Here is a 15,892-nt window from a genome sequence, read left to right as displayed (position 1 = left end):
GAAAGAAATTTTATATTTATTGTCTCTCCCCCCCCCCCCCCCCCTACTGTTAAATCAGATTTACGCCCATGCCTGTACCATTGATACAAGGCAGGATGAATCCACACTTTTGTGTTGTTGATGCCAAATTCTGACTTGATCATCTGAATGTTGTAGCAGAAATCAAGACTCATCAGACCAGGCAATGTTTTTCCAATCTGCTGTTGCTGTAGGCCATCTGCCTCAAGGTATGACGTGTTGCGCATTCAGAGATGCTCTTCTGCATACCTTGGTTGTAATAAGTGGTTATTTGAGTTACTTTTGCTTTTCAATCAAGGTTCAACTTGAACTAGTCTGGCCATTCTCCTCGGACCTCTGGCATCAACAAGATCAGCAGTTTCTAAAATACTCAGACCAGTGGTGCCGTCTGGCACCAACAACCATGCCACGTTCAAAGTCGCTTAAATCACCTTTCTTTTCCATTTGCATGCTCGGTTTGAACTGCAGCAGATCGTCTTGACCATGTCTAAATGCATTGAGTTGCTGCCATGTGATTGGCTGATTAGGAATTTGCGTTAATGAGCAGTTGGACAGGTGTACCTAAAAAAGTGGCCGGTGAGTGTATACTGTATATATGTGTTGTGTTTGTCGCCCCCTGGAGGAGAAAGAAACAATGACGCAGCTGAACTGTCCCTTTGCCGCTCTGAAAGCAGAAAAAGAAACCACAGAAAAAACTAAATGGATCAAATCAACTCAATTTAAAGCATACAGATACTACCACCAAAGCTGAGCGATGGGGAAGTGCATTAGGTGACAAATGAAGAAAATGCAAAAGCTTACAGCACCTGGTGTTCCCAGGCGGTCTCCCATCCAAGTACTAACCAGGCCCGACACTGCTTAGCTTCCGAGATCAGACGAGATCGGGCGTGCTGAAGGTGGTGTGGCCGTAAGCGTAAGATGGACAGAAGAGCGACCAATTTAAACGTGCCATATAATGTGATGATTCAATAGGCTGCATTATCTACTTATTTTTCAGACCTACAGTAATAGTTTCTGTTAATAAACGCTTTATTAATTCGACTTTCTGCAGTTTTCCTACAGTTTATGCTTTGTAAATTCCCGATAAATGAGAATAAAAGGCTTAGTTCTATACTAAACAGAAAAAAGAAATGAATAACCGATTCAGAAAAAAATGCATGTTTTAAGAATAAAAAAAATAAAACTTCACATAATCAAAGTAAGGCAAGGCAAGTTTAGTTTAATCAGTGTAAAAAAATACCCCGCCAAATAACACTGAAATGTTTTTGTCATTATGTTGTTAAATTAGTATATTGTTGATGTTTTGATGAGTTTGAAGATATAATTGCAAAAATGTATTTTTCATACTGATCCTTTATTGTCATGGGTTACAAAGCTGTAGGAAGTTTTTATCATTAACATACAGAGTGACTATTAATATTACAATAATTCTGAAAATGTTCACCTTAGCTGGTTTGTAAATAATACAACATGAATTTAGTATTGAAATAGGCTATATATTAATATAGTTATTGTTAAATTATGCACTATTTGTGAGTGCTTAATGAATTATTCATAGTGTGCAATTATTAAAGTGTTACCAAGAGATAACTATAGGCTCTTTTTTTTTCAAGATGTAGAAGTCCAACAAGGAAAGACCCTTGCCTGAATTGAACAGGAATTGCCTGAATTAAACACTACAAGCTGCATGGACTTTCACTGCCTGTTCTGTAGCTCAGTTTTTTTAGTCAACAGTTGAGCAAAGTGAGAATCCACTTAACAAGCAGTTCGCTATCTCTGGGGAAATCCTACTTCACGTTCAGGCTGTTCTTGTCAGAGGAAAAGAGACTCGTGGACTTCATTGTAACGTTACAGGGGTTTGAAGAGCATTTGGTGGTCTTCAGATGTATTCATCGTTGTCTTAAGTGTATTAATTTTCTGTTTTTTTTTTCTTCTTTGTACCATTGTTTGCCTGTAGAGTGTAGCATACCTCTTATAAGCAAACAAGGGTCTGTCTCAACAGTGTGGAACAGCAAGACATAGCCTAAAATAATTATATTTAAAAACATTCACACATTGGCTAATGTTAGGCTGCGTGTTAGACAAGCACCCGCAAATGCAGACATGTTAAGATATCTTTTAACAAAGATAAAAAAAAAAAACATTTAAAAATCTGATATGTCCAAACATAATAACAATAATAAAATGGTAAAAATTACCAGTGAGGTAGGCTATACAAATAAGTACAAAAATCCAGTGCTGAAAAATATAAATGTTACAGGTTTCATTTTGAATCATGTTTATTTTCAAATTCAACACCAAACATTACATATATACAATCAATCATTTTAAACCACATAAAAGAGAGAGAGAGAGAGAGAGAGAGTTTAGGCCAATATCGCATAGAAAGTTGCCAAAGTTGATTGTAAGCTGACTTTAACAAAATAACAAACCCGTTTCAGAGGTGAAATTGTCCTTCGTCTGATCAAGTGGTCCTGAACATTTCACAATCATCAAAAGAACTGTTGAACTGTTGAGAACCACTCGGCCAAAGAGGAAGCCACATGTTAAGTGGAGAACAGCAGCGATCCGGGATCCTCGCTCGGTACCTGCCTGGAGGAACACACATGTCAAGCCTGAGATGAGTCGCTTTTTAAAGAGATCCTTCCACAGAGAGCAAAATGCACATCTCTTTGCTGAAGCCCGGTGCTTTTATAGAGAGCAGACGGTTGGGGTCTCTTTCAGGGCGGCGTGGAATGATGATCTTGCCGGTTGGACTCGTCAGAGAGGTTCTTAGCATTGCGTGGGTTAGTTCACCCTAAACCTGCCTGCTCGACCGGTTAGAAGTGAGGTAGAGAGCACACCTTTGCTTCTGAAAAACCCCACTTCTTGCACCATTGTCGATTTTACCTTATTGAAATAACTTAAATTAACCGATTTACTGAGATTCTCCATTGAAATTGATTACAAAAAGGAAAAACAATGCTTTTTTCGTTCATGAATCTAGGTATGAAAAGAATAGGCGTATCGAACGAGTTTAAAAGTGTTTGCGCTGTTTTCTTGCTTTTTTCATTCACGATTCCAGTTATGAATGGTATTGTGATTGCACACATAAGCATACCAAACGGGTTTAAGGCTGTTTACAATGTTTTCTTGCTTTTTTCATTCACGAATCCAGTTATGAATACTATTATGATTGCACACATAGACATGACAAACGAGTTTAGACTGTTTTAAACAGAGTAATTGAAATATAGACTTTAACTAGGCCTATTGTAACAAATAAAATACAAATGGGCTAAATGCATATTATTAGGCACAGTAACGCATTTGTTCATCTAGTTAGAATATTTTTTATTGCTTTTGATTAAACTAGACAATTGTAATAAAAACAACATTTGCAAAGTTATTTTTACTAACGAAATCTTAATTAGGGATAAGTTGTTTTATCTATCAGGAATATATAGAAAGCCCATGTTTGTGACCTTTTCCGATTTAATTGACAAACGTTTTGTATACTTTAAAGATTTAAGTAACAGAAATAAAATGTAAAAATCTGGGTGAAATAATGTTACATTGTTATTCATCATAAATTAGTATATGTGTGTTACTTATTCTAAGAAAATAAATGTTCACACAAAATGTTATTATATTTCAAATGATGACAACATTTTTGCTGATAAACAGGTAAAATCTAGTTGCTTGCAGTATAATGTCAAAGTATAAAGATTTACAAATGAATTAGAATAAATCATCAAATGATTCTTGTTTTAAATATCTCTGACAAATTTTTTAGTCTAAAAACTTGTTACACTGAATACATTTTAATGTCATCTGCAAACCATGGTTTAAATGTGTAATTATTATTCAGAAAAGGTTTTATTGTTCTGATGTTTGAATAATAAATAGTCTGAACTATTTATAACAGGGTTTCTGCAAGTTAAATGTAAGACTTTTTAAGACATTTTTAAGACTATTATGATGAATGAAATTGTAGACTCCACAGGGCTAATGAATTTTTTAAATGGCCCAGTTGGAAAAGATTTTTATTTGCCCTATCAAACTTTTTCTTACAATTGAATAAATGTAATAATACAATAATAATAATTTAATAATTAAAAAGTTTTATATTTTAAACATTGCTAAAACAAGCAAGCTCTATAGTACCCTTTTTTCAACATAACCTTTCTTTAAATTTTTTTTAAAGGTTTTAAAAACTATAATAAACAATCTATGCACAACAGTCTGACCAGATCAGCTTCCTCAGCAGTAAATACATGGAGAACTTTTAAACAAATGTTATTGTGAGGAAAATAATTAAACCATTGTGGTAAATAGAATTAAAAATATATTCTTAAATAATAAGTATAAAATGTTATTATTTATTTATTGGATGGGTGTTGGCCAGATTGGGTAGCTATACGTGAACAAAGAAAAATTAAGACCTGTTTTAGAAGATTGAAGACCTACAAGACAGTATTTCAGAAATTTAAAAAAATTAAGGCATAAAATTTATTTTTGAGATTTAAGACATTAAGACCCTGCGGATACACTGTAATATATATTTTTTCTTGACATTAAGTGCTGACTCACTCCTTTTTCATCCAACAAGGTGAAAAAAGAATCTATTAAGTATATGTTAGGTACTGAAAAAATAAAATGGCCTTAAATATGACAAGACGTAACATAATACATTTCAATTATAACATGAATTCCTTCACATTATAACATGTTTACCAAACGCATATCTATTTTTCTCTAAATTACAGAGAAAATGTGTGACCACGGAATATGAATATGAACACAGAAAGGTTCAAGAGGCTTAAAAATAGCCACTTCCTTAATGTTTAAGAGTTTAAGGGCTCAAAGTTGATGCCACCTTATATCTGAAAGGAATCTCTCTGGATTGTAAAAGACACATGAATGCCATTCTACAGGATATACTAGTAAAGATGCCATCCGGTAACATGCAAAGACTAATCAAAAGCTGTTTTCTACAGGGCAGACCTGTTCTCTGAGGTCACACTGAAACTAGCCAAACTGCTGGCATTCCTATACACTTTCAGAGGAACAAACATGATGTGGCCTATAATAACTTCAGAGAGTTTTTTCAATGCTGGGTTGATTTAATCCAAATTTGGGTAAATAGACACAACACAACATGTGTCATGGATTTTAATCCAGCCATTGAGTTGGTCGCTACAACTTTGCACTTTAAGTTAATATAGTGTTAAAACAACCAAGTGTTTACTTGAAAGTGCATACTTTAAAATTAATTAGAAATAAGTATTATTAATTTACTGATTGAGGATGTGAAGTATGATGAAACAGTTCTTTAAAGTGAAGAGAAATACTCAATAACAATACAATAACAACTTAAAGTAATATTTAACGCATATGTATTTATATATTTTAAATATCTGTTAATTAACATTTTCTGTCTTTTGTGATTCACTAGTGTTTTCCATTTATTTATGGTTGTGAATTGCATTATGGGATGTTGATCTCTGCTCTGTTCACTTTTGATGTTGACAATTGAACTCAACAATTCAACAAAGTGACTTATTGACATTTTCTTAAATAATAAAATGTATAGGAAATAATATATAAAGAAATAAGTCTGACATGCTTCCTATTTTGATGCCTTTGGGGTGAGAATGGGTAGAAACATATCACTTTAAACTATTAAAAATAAGCATATAAAAACAAATGGGAAAATATAATAACATTTATCACAAAATAAGGAAAACTGTCAATTATGAATACTTATATATATAAATGAAGAGTTTAGATGCAAACACCTCTAAAAGCCATTTGATATTTTCTTTTAAAATTAGTTTTTTTTTGTCCAATCTTGTGTGTAGGCTCAGTAACTTTATATTTATAGTGACAGATAAGTTCAATTAATTTCTAATGAAATAACTGAACATAAACATAGCAGGTTGAGATAAATTCTCATTTTAGGAGAACTTATTTAGAAGCATTTAGAAGTTTTTGCATCTGAACTGTTCATATATATATATATATATATATATATATATATATATATATATATATATATATATATATATATATATATATATATATATATATATATATATATATATATATATTATGTGTAGTCCTAATTATTACCCCCCTTTGATTTTTTTTATATTTCCCAAATGATAACAGAGCAAGAAATTTTTCACAGTATTTCTGATAATATTTTTTTCTTCTGGAGAAAGTCTTATTTGTTTTATTTTGGCTAGAATAAAAGCAGTTTCTAATTTTTTTAGGAACATTTTAAGGTCAAAATTATTTGCCCCTTTAAGCTATTTTTTTTTATTTTTTAGTCTACAGAACAAACCATCACAATACAAAAACTTGCTTAATTATAACTTAATAAACTTGCTTAATTATATATATATAATTAATTAACCTAACTTGCATAAACTAATTAACCTAGTTAAGCCTTTAAATTTTGCTTTAATCTGAATACTAGTGTCTATCACAATAACTACAAATACGTATATACTGTCATAATGGCAAAGACAAATAAAAGTAATTGTTAGAATCTACTTTTAAAATATGTTGAAATAATATTTTCTTCATTAGACCATTGATAATATTTGAAAAACCATTTCATTTTACTGGAGGACTAATAATTATTTGGCCTTCAACTGTATACATAAACACATGCACAATGGTAGAAACTAAATTACATTTTTAAAAAGTCATCATCTAAAAACTGTAGGCTATGTGTGTGTGTGCACGCTTTTGCACGTGTCTAAAGCTCACAGTGATGTCCATGTTTTGGCTGAACTTGCTGGTGCGGTAGAGCTAGTTCCGGTGGTAGCATCAGATCACATTCCGCTGTTTGTTTTTTAAAAGCCACACAATAGAAAAGTGTTTGCAGGCCAAGTTTTAACAAACAAACCAACACTTTACCCCAATAAGTCTCTCTAGCCCACTATCAGTGTCTTGAGAATCCCAAACTAACCTACTTTCAGTCTCATATATATACAAAATATATCGATTTGTTTCAAAAAATCTTTAGAACAGGCTAGCGAATGACATACTGTATAGCAAAGCTAGAAGATGATACGTGCTGTGAGACTCCATAAATACCCGTAAACACTGTTTATCTTTTCTTGACTGATTAATATCTTAGGCTGCTAAGCAACTGTAAAAGTATCAGAAAACAGCTATAACAAAACGTATCATAAATGAAATCAATGCAGTATCTGAGAAGTCATCGTCAGGCGATAGAGAAATGGGAGGGAGATGAGAGGAATGCTGTCTGTGCTGAACTCAACAATGGCTCCTCCGCATTCTTCCTCTCTGAGAAACTCTGTGACATTTTTAGTCTCTGTGAAAGATCTGTAGTAAAAACGGCTCTTTATAGAGTGTAAACGTCAGATCTGGTTCGTTCACATCTTCAACTGTTGAGGTTCAGCAGCTTTCCCATATTTTGGGATTCATAGGTGTTTTGCATTTGTTTAAGCTTTTGAAATTCATTATGGGGCCTTGATCTCTGCTCCATAACCTTTGATGTGGAAAATTTAATTCTGCAATTTAACAAAGACTACTTTATGAACGTAAATATAGATAATATATTGTTTCAAACTACTAAAAAAGGAAAAGTAAAGGAAGGATAGCCGTGACGTGGCCAAGTATGGTGACCCATACTCGAAATTTGTGCTCTACATTTAACCCATTCCAGTGAAAACACACAGCCTTGAACAAAAACACACACCTGCATCAATGATCAGCAATTTCTGTGGCTCTAGAGGAGCAGTTGGGGGTTTGGTGGTGTGGTATTGAGGGTAAGGACCAATGGTTATTCACTCCCAACACCTCCAATCCCTGAAGGTGCAGGAACTTGAACTTGCACCTTTACAGGTACACAACCTGCACATTAGTGATCATTATTCAATATCATTTAAGGTCTTTATACATTATCTAAACCAAAGATACTCTAGTGTGAATAGAAATTGGGTGTACACAAAAGCCCCCGAAACAGCAGATCTGCACTTTAAAGGGAACCAAAACACAATTTTTTGAGATGTTGACAGTCATATATATGTCCCTTGCTAAAACACTATTAGGACACATATATTTCATAGCGGGGAAATGGAAACAAAACCTTTGTTGCGGCACATTTATAAAGGCAACACTGACGACCCATGTCCCTGAACAATTCTTCTTCTTCTGCTTGTTTGAATTAGGGTTGGCAACACAACGTGACGTCTCTCTGAATACTGTAAAAGGTAGAACATTTTCAAAAGGATCTTATGGCTGTGAAATAGCTTCAAACTTTCTTTTCAAACCAGAAGAACGAATTAGCTTGAAAGAATGAAATAAAATAATAATTTTACACTTTTTAGTTAAATATATGTGTCCTAATAGTGTTTTTAGCAACAAGTGACACATATATGACTGTCAACATCACAAAAAATGTGTTTTGGTGTTTCATGACTCTTTAATTTTCATAAACCATGATTACAAACATGATTCATAGAATTGTTTACAATGATGATTTCATTGTGTTATGAAGCATTAGGCCTACTCTTATTTGCAGTATGCACATCTTCCTTACAAATTTGTATATCCAGTTATAGTTTACTGATTTAACTTTTTTTATTGTTGGGGCCATAATCTTATGATTGTTGTAGTGAGAGTGTCAGCACCTAATATTCCTACCAAATTGACTCTAATATTTTGGGGTATTTCCATAGAATAGAAACATGATTTTATTTTAGACCTTTTTAAAGTTTTTTATTACTTATAAGTTTAAATCCCTCATAAACTAATCTAGCAACAAGAATAGTTAGAAATACTGCACAGATTGTTTGTAGCGCAGCTGTCCGTTTCTCTCTGTGGGACAAATTTATCTTTTAATACTGTATATCTGCTGTCAGGGGGCAGTGATGAAACTCTGAATGTGCCTTGGGTGTAATTAACCGATATTTGTGTGGACTTCACCACTTGAGCACCCTGATGAAATCTGACAACAGCGAAATAAACATACTAATAAAGAGCATTTAAACAAAACTGTTCCCAGTGGGGCTTGTCTAATTTGTTTGGATGAATGATTGTTGTTGAGTTCATCTTCAGAAAAGAGAGTCTTGTGTATTGACCCCTTGGCCTCAATTAATCTCGTTAATTTACCACAGAGCCAAACATTTACCTGTCTGCAGACCTATCTCGAGGTTCTCCAGGGCTTTGAGAATATATATCTCCTCTTTAGCATGTCTCTTTCACCCTGATAGTCAGACTGTAGTTCATGACTAGCATGAGCGCACAAACCCTCTCCGCAAACGCCACCTTTTCCAGCATTCAACTATCAGTGGACTTCTCTGAACCAGGGCACTATTTTCTGTTTGCTTACCACATTATTTTCGCCACAAGTGCGGTTCTGCTGGCTGGATCGGTGGTCGTGGCGATCTTAAAAACGAAGCATCTTCGATCCCAAAACAGATTTGTGTTTATGCTGAGCACAAGCATGTGTGACGTTATCACAGGCCTCTCTGTTTACTATTCGGGGCTTTTTGACGTTCAAGAGGGGTTCCCTTCTAGAAACGGAACCTATAATATTTTACCATCTTTCCTCGGTGTAAACCTTGTAACATTTATGTTTGCTCAGTTTGACAGATACGGTGCCGTGTGCTTTCCTTTCATTTACAAGCGCTTCATCTCGCGCTCTCTGGTCATCTGTATTTGCGCTTACTGCTGGTTTCACTGCAGTGTTCTGTTTCAGCTTATGGCGAACTTGATTCCACCTTCACTGGCCAACAAGATATTCGCCTTCAGTATTGCCAGTTTGCAGATTATCGTTGTGACCAATGTAATGATGACGATCAAATTGTTCATTGTTGCCAAACGGCAACTTGCCCGAGATCCGCCAGGCGCGGAGAGAGACGGCAAGGCGGAGTCCTTAAAGATTATTATAGTTGTAGTCATTACTTTTTTAATTCTGTGGTACCCCGCGTTTCTAAACATAATTGTGAAGCAGGTTTCTAAATACGGCCTTTATTTTAAAAACGACGGCACGAGCATTTTCTTAATAATGGCTCGTTTTAATGCCTTGTCCTCCCCGGCGCTCTACGTTTGGGGCAGCCCGGCGTTACGCACAGCTGTGTGGGGCATCGGCTGGTACAAGATTTTTCCACGGTGCTCAAAAAGGTAGCTACAAGTGACACTTTTCTGAGGACGAGTTTAAGTTGCGAGTAGGCCTATTACCTGATCAAACTAACACATTATTCTCTTTTTCTTTCTCCTTATCCAACAGAATTGGTGTTCATCACGGAAAAGGGAAGACAACAGCAAATCCTCAAAATAATCAACCCAAAATATAGTGAAGTTGTCTTTAATGTATGCCTCAAATCAACATAATGTAATTGAATCGCTAAAGATTAATTTAATATCATGCGCATGCACTTTTTGTTCAATAATTATAGTAAAACGCGTACTATCTAAATGCATTAGACACTTAAACGAGTTCTCCTAATTAAATGTAGGCTAATTGTAAGTAAAGAGACAAGCGTTCGTATATAGCTAATTACTGAATAACTCATTCAACTTTTTATACATTTTTATATATTTCTACCTGGGGGAAAAAAATAAAAAAAAAAAAAAATATATATATATATATATATATATATATATATATATATATATATATACACACATACATACACACACACACACACACACACTATTTTCTGCAAAAATTAAATTTGCACATTTGTTGAGTGTGTTGTATTAATATGATGTCACAGCAGGGTTACAGTTTGTTACAATTAAAATACAGATTTACATTGGCTGTAATGCATATTTGCAGCGACGTTTGATATTGCTTTACATTGCCTATATGTTTGCTACTTGCGACTTGCATTGAATAGGTTCGAGTGATACAATGTAATTTATTCAGTCTCTTAAGAATAATGATTCCAATATAACAAGGTAAAAATATATATTATACAAATTATACAAAAAAGTAATCAAGTAGCCACTATGTAACTTTTTTAAATAGACAATGTGACTTCACTAGTCAGTATCATATATGATTTAGCACGAATAATAAATGAGTAAACCTGACATAGTAGCAATTTCCTTTTTTAACACTTGATGGTGACAGAGACAACGAAACTGCGAGTCCATACACAGACTGATGACTGTACAGCACTACAGCTTTACAAAAGAATAGGACACACATTTCCGATTATTATTTAATTCAGGGGTGCCCAAACTTTTTCTTATGAAGGGCCAAAAACAAACTTGATTGAGGGCAGTGGGCCGAAAGTAAATATATCAATCTGTATTACAAGGTTTCCGTGAATAATTTCCTTGTTAATTCAAAAGATAATAATAAAAAACATTACTTTAAGCATATTAATTAATCCATTGTATATTTTTTTACATTTTATAATGAAGCTATTATAATGAAAACATAAGAATTTCATTTATAACATTATAGAGTTTAATGCCAAATACTCTAGTCAAGCTGCACCTGCCTTCATTTACAACATTTAATTGAAACATTTAAATCAAGTTTTTTGTAGTTTAAAAATAAATGAACAAATGAAAGGTTACGTTAAATTAGAAAAGACAATGTGTATTAAAACAATTACCCCAACCCTTCCCAAAATTCTCCCTCTCTTCTCAAATGGCATGACAAGCCAAATAAAAGGTTACAATGGGCCAACTTTGGCAGGGCATTTCTGATTTAGTCAGACTGACCTGCTGTAAGTGCTAGAAAGATAATCTGCAGGAACAAGAAAATTACAGCGATAAAACACAATTTTATCTACTTTTATATATAATTTTACTAAATCATACAATTTAACAGCATAACAAGCGAAATAATTCAATCATTTTGTCAATTTAGAGTAGCTTATGTTTGCAAAAAGCATAAATGAGAATAAACAGTAATTGATAAGAGAATAAAGCCAGCATAAGAGCAATAATTCAGCTTTATTTCAAATGTACAATAAATGCAGTAGTTTGTATCGGTAGCAGAATTTATATGTCACGTCTGAGTGAACTTATTGAAACTGCGACTTCTGTTAAAAGTGTGTCCTCATAACGCTTTACTGAGCCTAATAAATGCACAGCTGGCTTCTTAAAAGATACAACACAATTAATCAGTCTTCTTATGCCTTAATACTGTGAAAATGAGAGTGAATATGAACATGTACAGCTTGATGAAATGTCTGAAACAAGAGAAATATTTTAACCCTGCTCCATGACCATATATATATATTGTAATGACTCTAACGACTTACTCTAATCTGTGATATATGTTTTTTATTAAAAAATATGTTGATGTTGAGGGCTTATTTCTGCTCTCAGAAAGTGGTTCATGCAGTGCAAATGGATTACTATGTATGTTGGATTAAATCATGGCGTTCCTGTTGTACACATAAGAACTCCTCTGTAAAGGATGACCAAGCAGAAGCTCCTTCTCTTGAACTAGACTCTCTAGCAGCTCCTGCTGTCGGTGGTTATGGTAAACCTTCAGGAAGGCCAGCACTGTTAGACCTAGCCAGCATAACCAGGCCGACCACAGGCCAAACTGTGAAACAAAGAACAAATTACATACTTGTATAACTGATAATGGATATAGACGCTCATGTACAGGCTAAATTATATACTGAGAGAATCAAATATGTTACTTTGTAAATATGTTGTAATACCTGTGCAATGGCAAACTGGTCATAAAAAGATGAGTTTTCAACGCCGAGCTCTAAATCTGTGTCTTGTAGATCTTCACAGCTGACAAAAAAATAAAGACAGTTATAGGAGATATAATAAATAAAATGTGACTTTGTATCATTAGCTAAATTACACTATTATAATACTCTTAAGTTCCAGTGTCAAGAAAATAAATATAGCGCCGTTTTCAATAATCATCATTTCAAGTGAATCAATTATTTTTTTGAAGTTGTCCTAAGACAAGAATGGGTGTTGTTCAAAAGTTTGAGGACCACTTTGATAAAAGGTTTTAATCCACTTTATATGTTGACTACTATATTTATATACACTGTAATAAATTCCCAGAATTTCACATTACTGTAATTTTTCATAGTACATGACATTAGTGTCACATTACAGGATTTAACTGTTAAATTTTACATATTCAGAATTTTATTGTGAAATTAAGGCAGGCATCATGATTACAGCAAATTACTGTAAAAATGGCAATATTTTTTGCACATTAGTTACAGGAATTCAAACACTTAATATTTTATTCAACATAAAAAAGTAATACACATTAACGTTTATGCCAGTACAGGCACTTTTTTGATATTTAGAAATATTTACAGAATTATTGTTATTATCATGTATCTCACAGTAATTCACTTTGAATTTACATACAGTATCTTGCGGTGAAAGTAATGCAATTATAAGCCAGTAATTTGTTTTATTTATTTTCCAGTGTATATAAAACCTACAAATACAAAAAAGTTTATATCAATATTTAAATTATAATATCGAATTTAATATATATAATGAAAATGTCTAAAAAGGTTTTCTGACCCAAAAAATTAAACTAATATGGGGGATTCTACTTTAATTCTTAAATCATTGTCATTTTTTATTGTTATTGCCATTTTCTAGTTTAAAAAATCGATACGCTTTAGTTTACTCTTTGCAATACACAAACACATCAGTAGAATTTGATACCACAATATGCATCTTTGTATCCACAATCGGTTTATCTTTTAAATCATTAAAGTACAGTTTTAAGAAATGGCTATTAATAATCAACAATGTGAAAACCAGTTTTTTTTTCTTTTTTTGCTTTTGTTCTTGTTTTCTAATTGTTCATTTAAGTATTGTTTATAGTTTTATTTGTATTTTATTATTAGTATAGGCTTTTAACAACTGGCAAATAAACCACTAATGAAAACTTTGGGCTAAATTGGGTACATTTACATTCGTGGGGAATGTTGAGTACGCTGTCCCTTGTTGTGGAAAAATAAATAAACAAACAAAAGAATTTGGCCTTTGACTTTCTTTTAATTTACACATACTTAAGTTAGAAAGTTATAACCAGACAATATATCCCTATAATCACCATTGTGTGCAACAGAAATGCAAAAATAAGTAGGAATATAAATGGCAAGAATATTTCAATCCTAATAATTTAGGCATTCCAATATTATTCCTTAAGGAAAAATATTAATTAACAATTATTATTATTATTATTATTATTATTATTATTATATGAAATCTCATATTTACCAAGGAGCTTTATATTTTTATATGCATAAAATATGCTGTATTTGTATAAGTACTAAATTTAGTTTACCTGCTAGGCATTGCTCCATTCTCAGTGACAGAATCACACCATATACTGAACCCAACGCTGGAGATTGTACCGGCCACAAACACCACAAATAACACTAACAGAGAGAGGAGGAGGTTCAAGAAAGAATGGAAGAGGGAGCTGCAAAAAAGGGGGACAAAAAAAGAACAATTCACAAAGCGTTATATTGTGATTTTAATCATCATTATGATATGCGTGTTGCCTACTCGTCGTGGCCTTTGCAGAGGAAGAAAAAGGTCCGCCACGCCTGCACGGCAGAGAGGATGAGAGACACGATGCCCACGAAAGTGATGAAGCGACAGGATGACTCTGGTCCCCATTCTTCAACTATAAAGCGCTGTTTCCCCATCGTCATGTTCTCATTTTGCCAAATCCCCTCAGTAAACAGCAGACATTTCCCCTGGAAGTCATCGCCGTTTTCAGAGAGCGGTACAACGGCGATGAAACCGAAAAGAAATGCTAAAAAGTAAAGGATGCACTGGCCGAAGAGAAAATTATCGACGGCCATCGTTCCCGGCGACTGCATTCTGCTACTGCGCATGACCGTGAATGTTGAACTATGTCGGATTTATGTTATTGGACGAGGAGTAAAATGTCTCCACTGCATGACTGAGGATTGTTTTGATAGCACCGTTGCCTTAATGTGATCAAATATGATTTTACTATAGTAGTAATAATAATAATAGATCAATACAAGGTTTTATTGTGCATTAGTAATTTACAAATACAGCAAAAACAGGCAACAAAAAAATCTGAAGATAATTGAAATTCAAATAAAAAAAAAACACAAAACAAAATATAAGCAAGACAATTACAATCAGTCATAATCTAAGAGTAATCTTTGATTTTGAGCTTTGTCGAGAAAAACAAATTGGTCATTAAAAATAGTTGAGGATCATCTTCAGACTTATAACTTTACTTTCCTTTCAAGATCTGGAAAAAGTCATGCTTTTATCACATCAGCCTAGACTATGTGCCAGCTTTTTGCCAAATCTGGGCCAGAATTCTTTGATACATGGGTTACAATAGACAGCTTTTACATTTTTTTTTACAGTTTTGAGAGACTTCATTAACAGAAAAAGTTTGTTGACAAAAACCTTGTATAAAAGAGAGGATTTTGAAAGTCTTCATTTGTGGGTGAAGAATTTACCATTTAAAATAAAATTAACAAAATTGTACATTTTTATCACCATTTTCAATATAACAAATAAATTCTTTTGCATTCATGTTATCAAGAAATTATTTTTAGCAGACATTTTTCCAAAAAATTGCACACTCTAACATTCAACAAATAAGTGACATAAGGATTCCTTACTTTTTTTCTTTTTTTTTTTTTTACAAAATGAACATTCTTTCTCAATATCTGAAAATCTGAGAAACAATTTGGTTGGATATATTTTATGTAAAATCTTTAAATGTATTTCTCTTACTTTATTTGAAATGCAAAATTTGTATGGTAGCAGCCATGCTTTTTTCCAATTAACCCATTTTTTTCCATTTTATATGGTTCCTTTTACAGCATCAATGTTGTAATATAAGTAAAATATAATCAGTTAAAAACATGTCAGTGGCACAAAT

The 15,892-nt window shown here is 33.2% G+C and overlaps 1 protein-coding gene and 2 non-coding genes across 3 annotated transcripts; all 3 read right to left on the bottom strand.

Moving 5' to 3' along the window:
* Window positions 1-812: 812 nt before the first annotated feature.
* Window positions 813-931, bottom strand: LOC137488731 (5S ribosomal RNA). Its single transcript, XR_011007914.1, has one exon. It is a non-coding gene; the product is annotated as a 5S ribosomal RNA (ribosomal RNA).
* A 1,539-nt stretch (window positions 932-2,470) lies between these two features.
* mir203b (microRNA 203b) lies at window positions 2,471-2,555 on the bottom strand. The gene has a single exon (NR_030115.1). It is a non-coding gene; the product is annotated as a microRNA 203b (primary transcript).
* Window positions 2,556-11,939: 9,384 nt separating this feature from the next.
* Window positions 11,940-14,840, bottom strand: tmem179aa (transmembrane protein 179a, genome duplicate A). Its single transcript, NM_001003767.2, has 4 exons — window positions 14,521-14,840; window positions 14,297-14,434; window positions 12,678-12,756; window positions 11,940-12,556 (listed from the first exon to the last, which is right to left on the bottom strand). The coding sequence occupies exons 1-4, from the start codon at window positions 14,820-14,822 to the stop codon at window positions 12,377-12,379; spliced, it is 699 nt and encodes a 232-aa protein (NP_001003767.1). The 5' UTR covers window positions 14,823-14,840; the 3' UTR covers window positions 11,940-12,376.
* Window positions 14,841-15,892: the final 1,052 nt, after the last annotated feature.

Source organism: Danio rerio, chromosome 20, assembly GCF_049306965.1.
Source record: "Danio rerio strain Tuebingen ecotype United States chromosome 20, GRCz12tu, whole genome shotgun sequence".
NCBI classification, from domain to species: domain Eukaryota; kingdom Metazoa; phylum Chordata; class Actinopteri; order Cypriniformes; family Danionidae; genus Danio; species Danio rerio.
The sequence above is the reverse complement of the archived record's forward strand: the minus strand, read 5'-3'. Positions and strand labels throughout refer to the sequence as shown.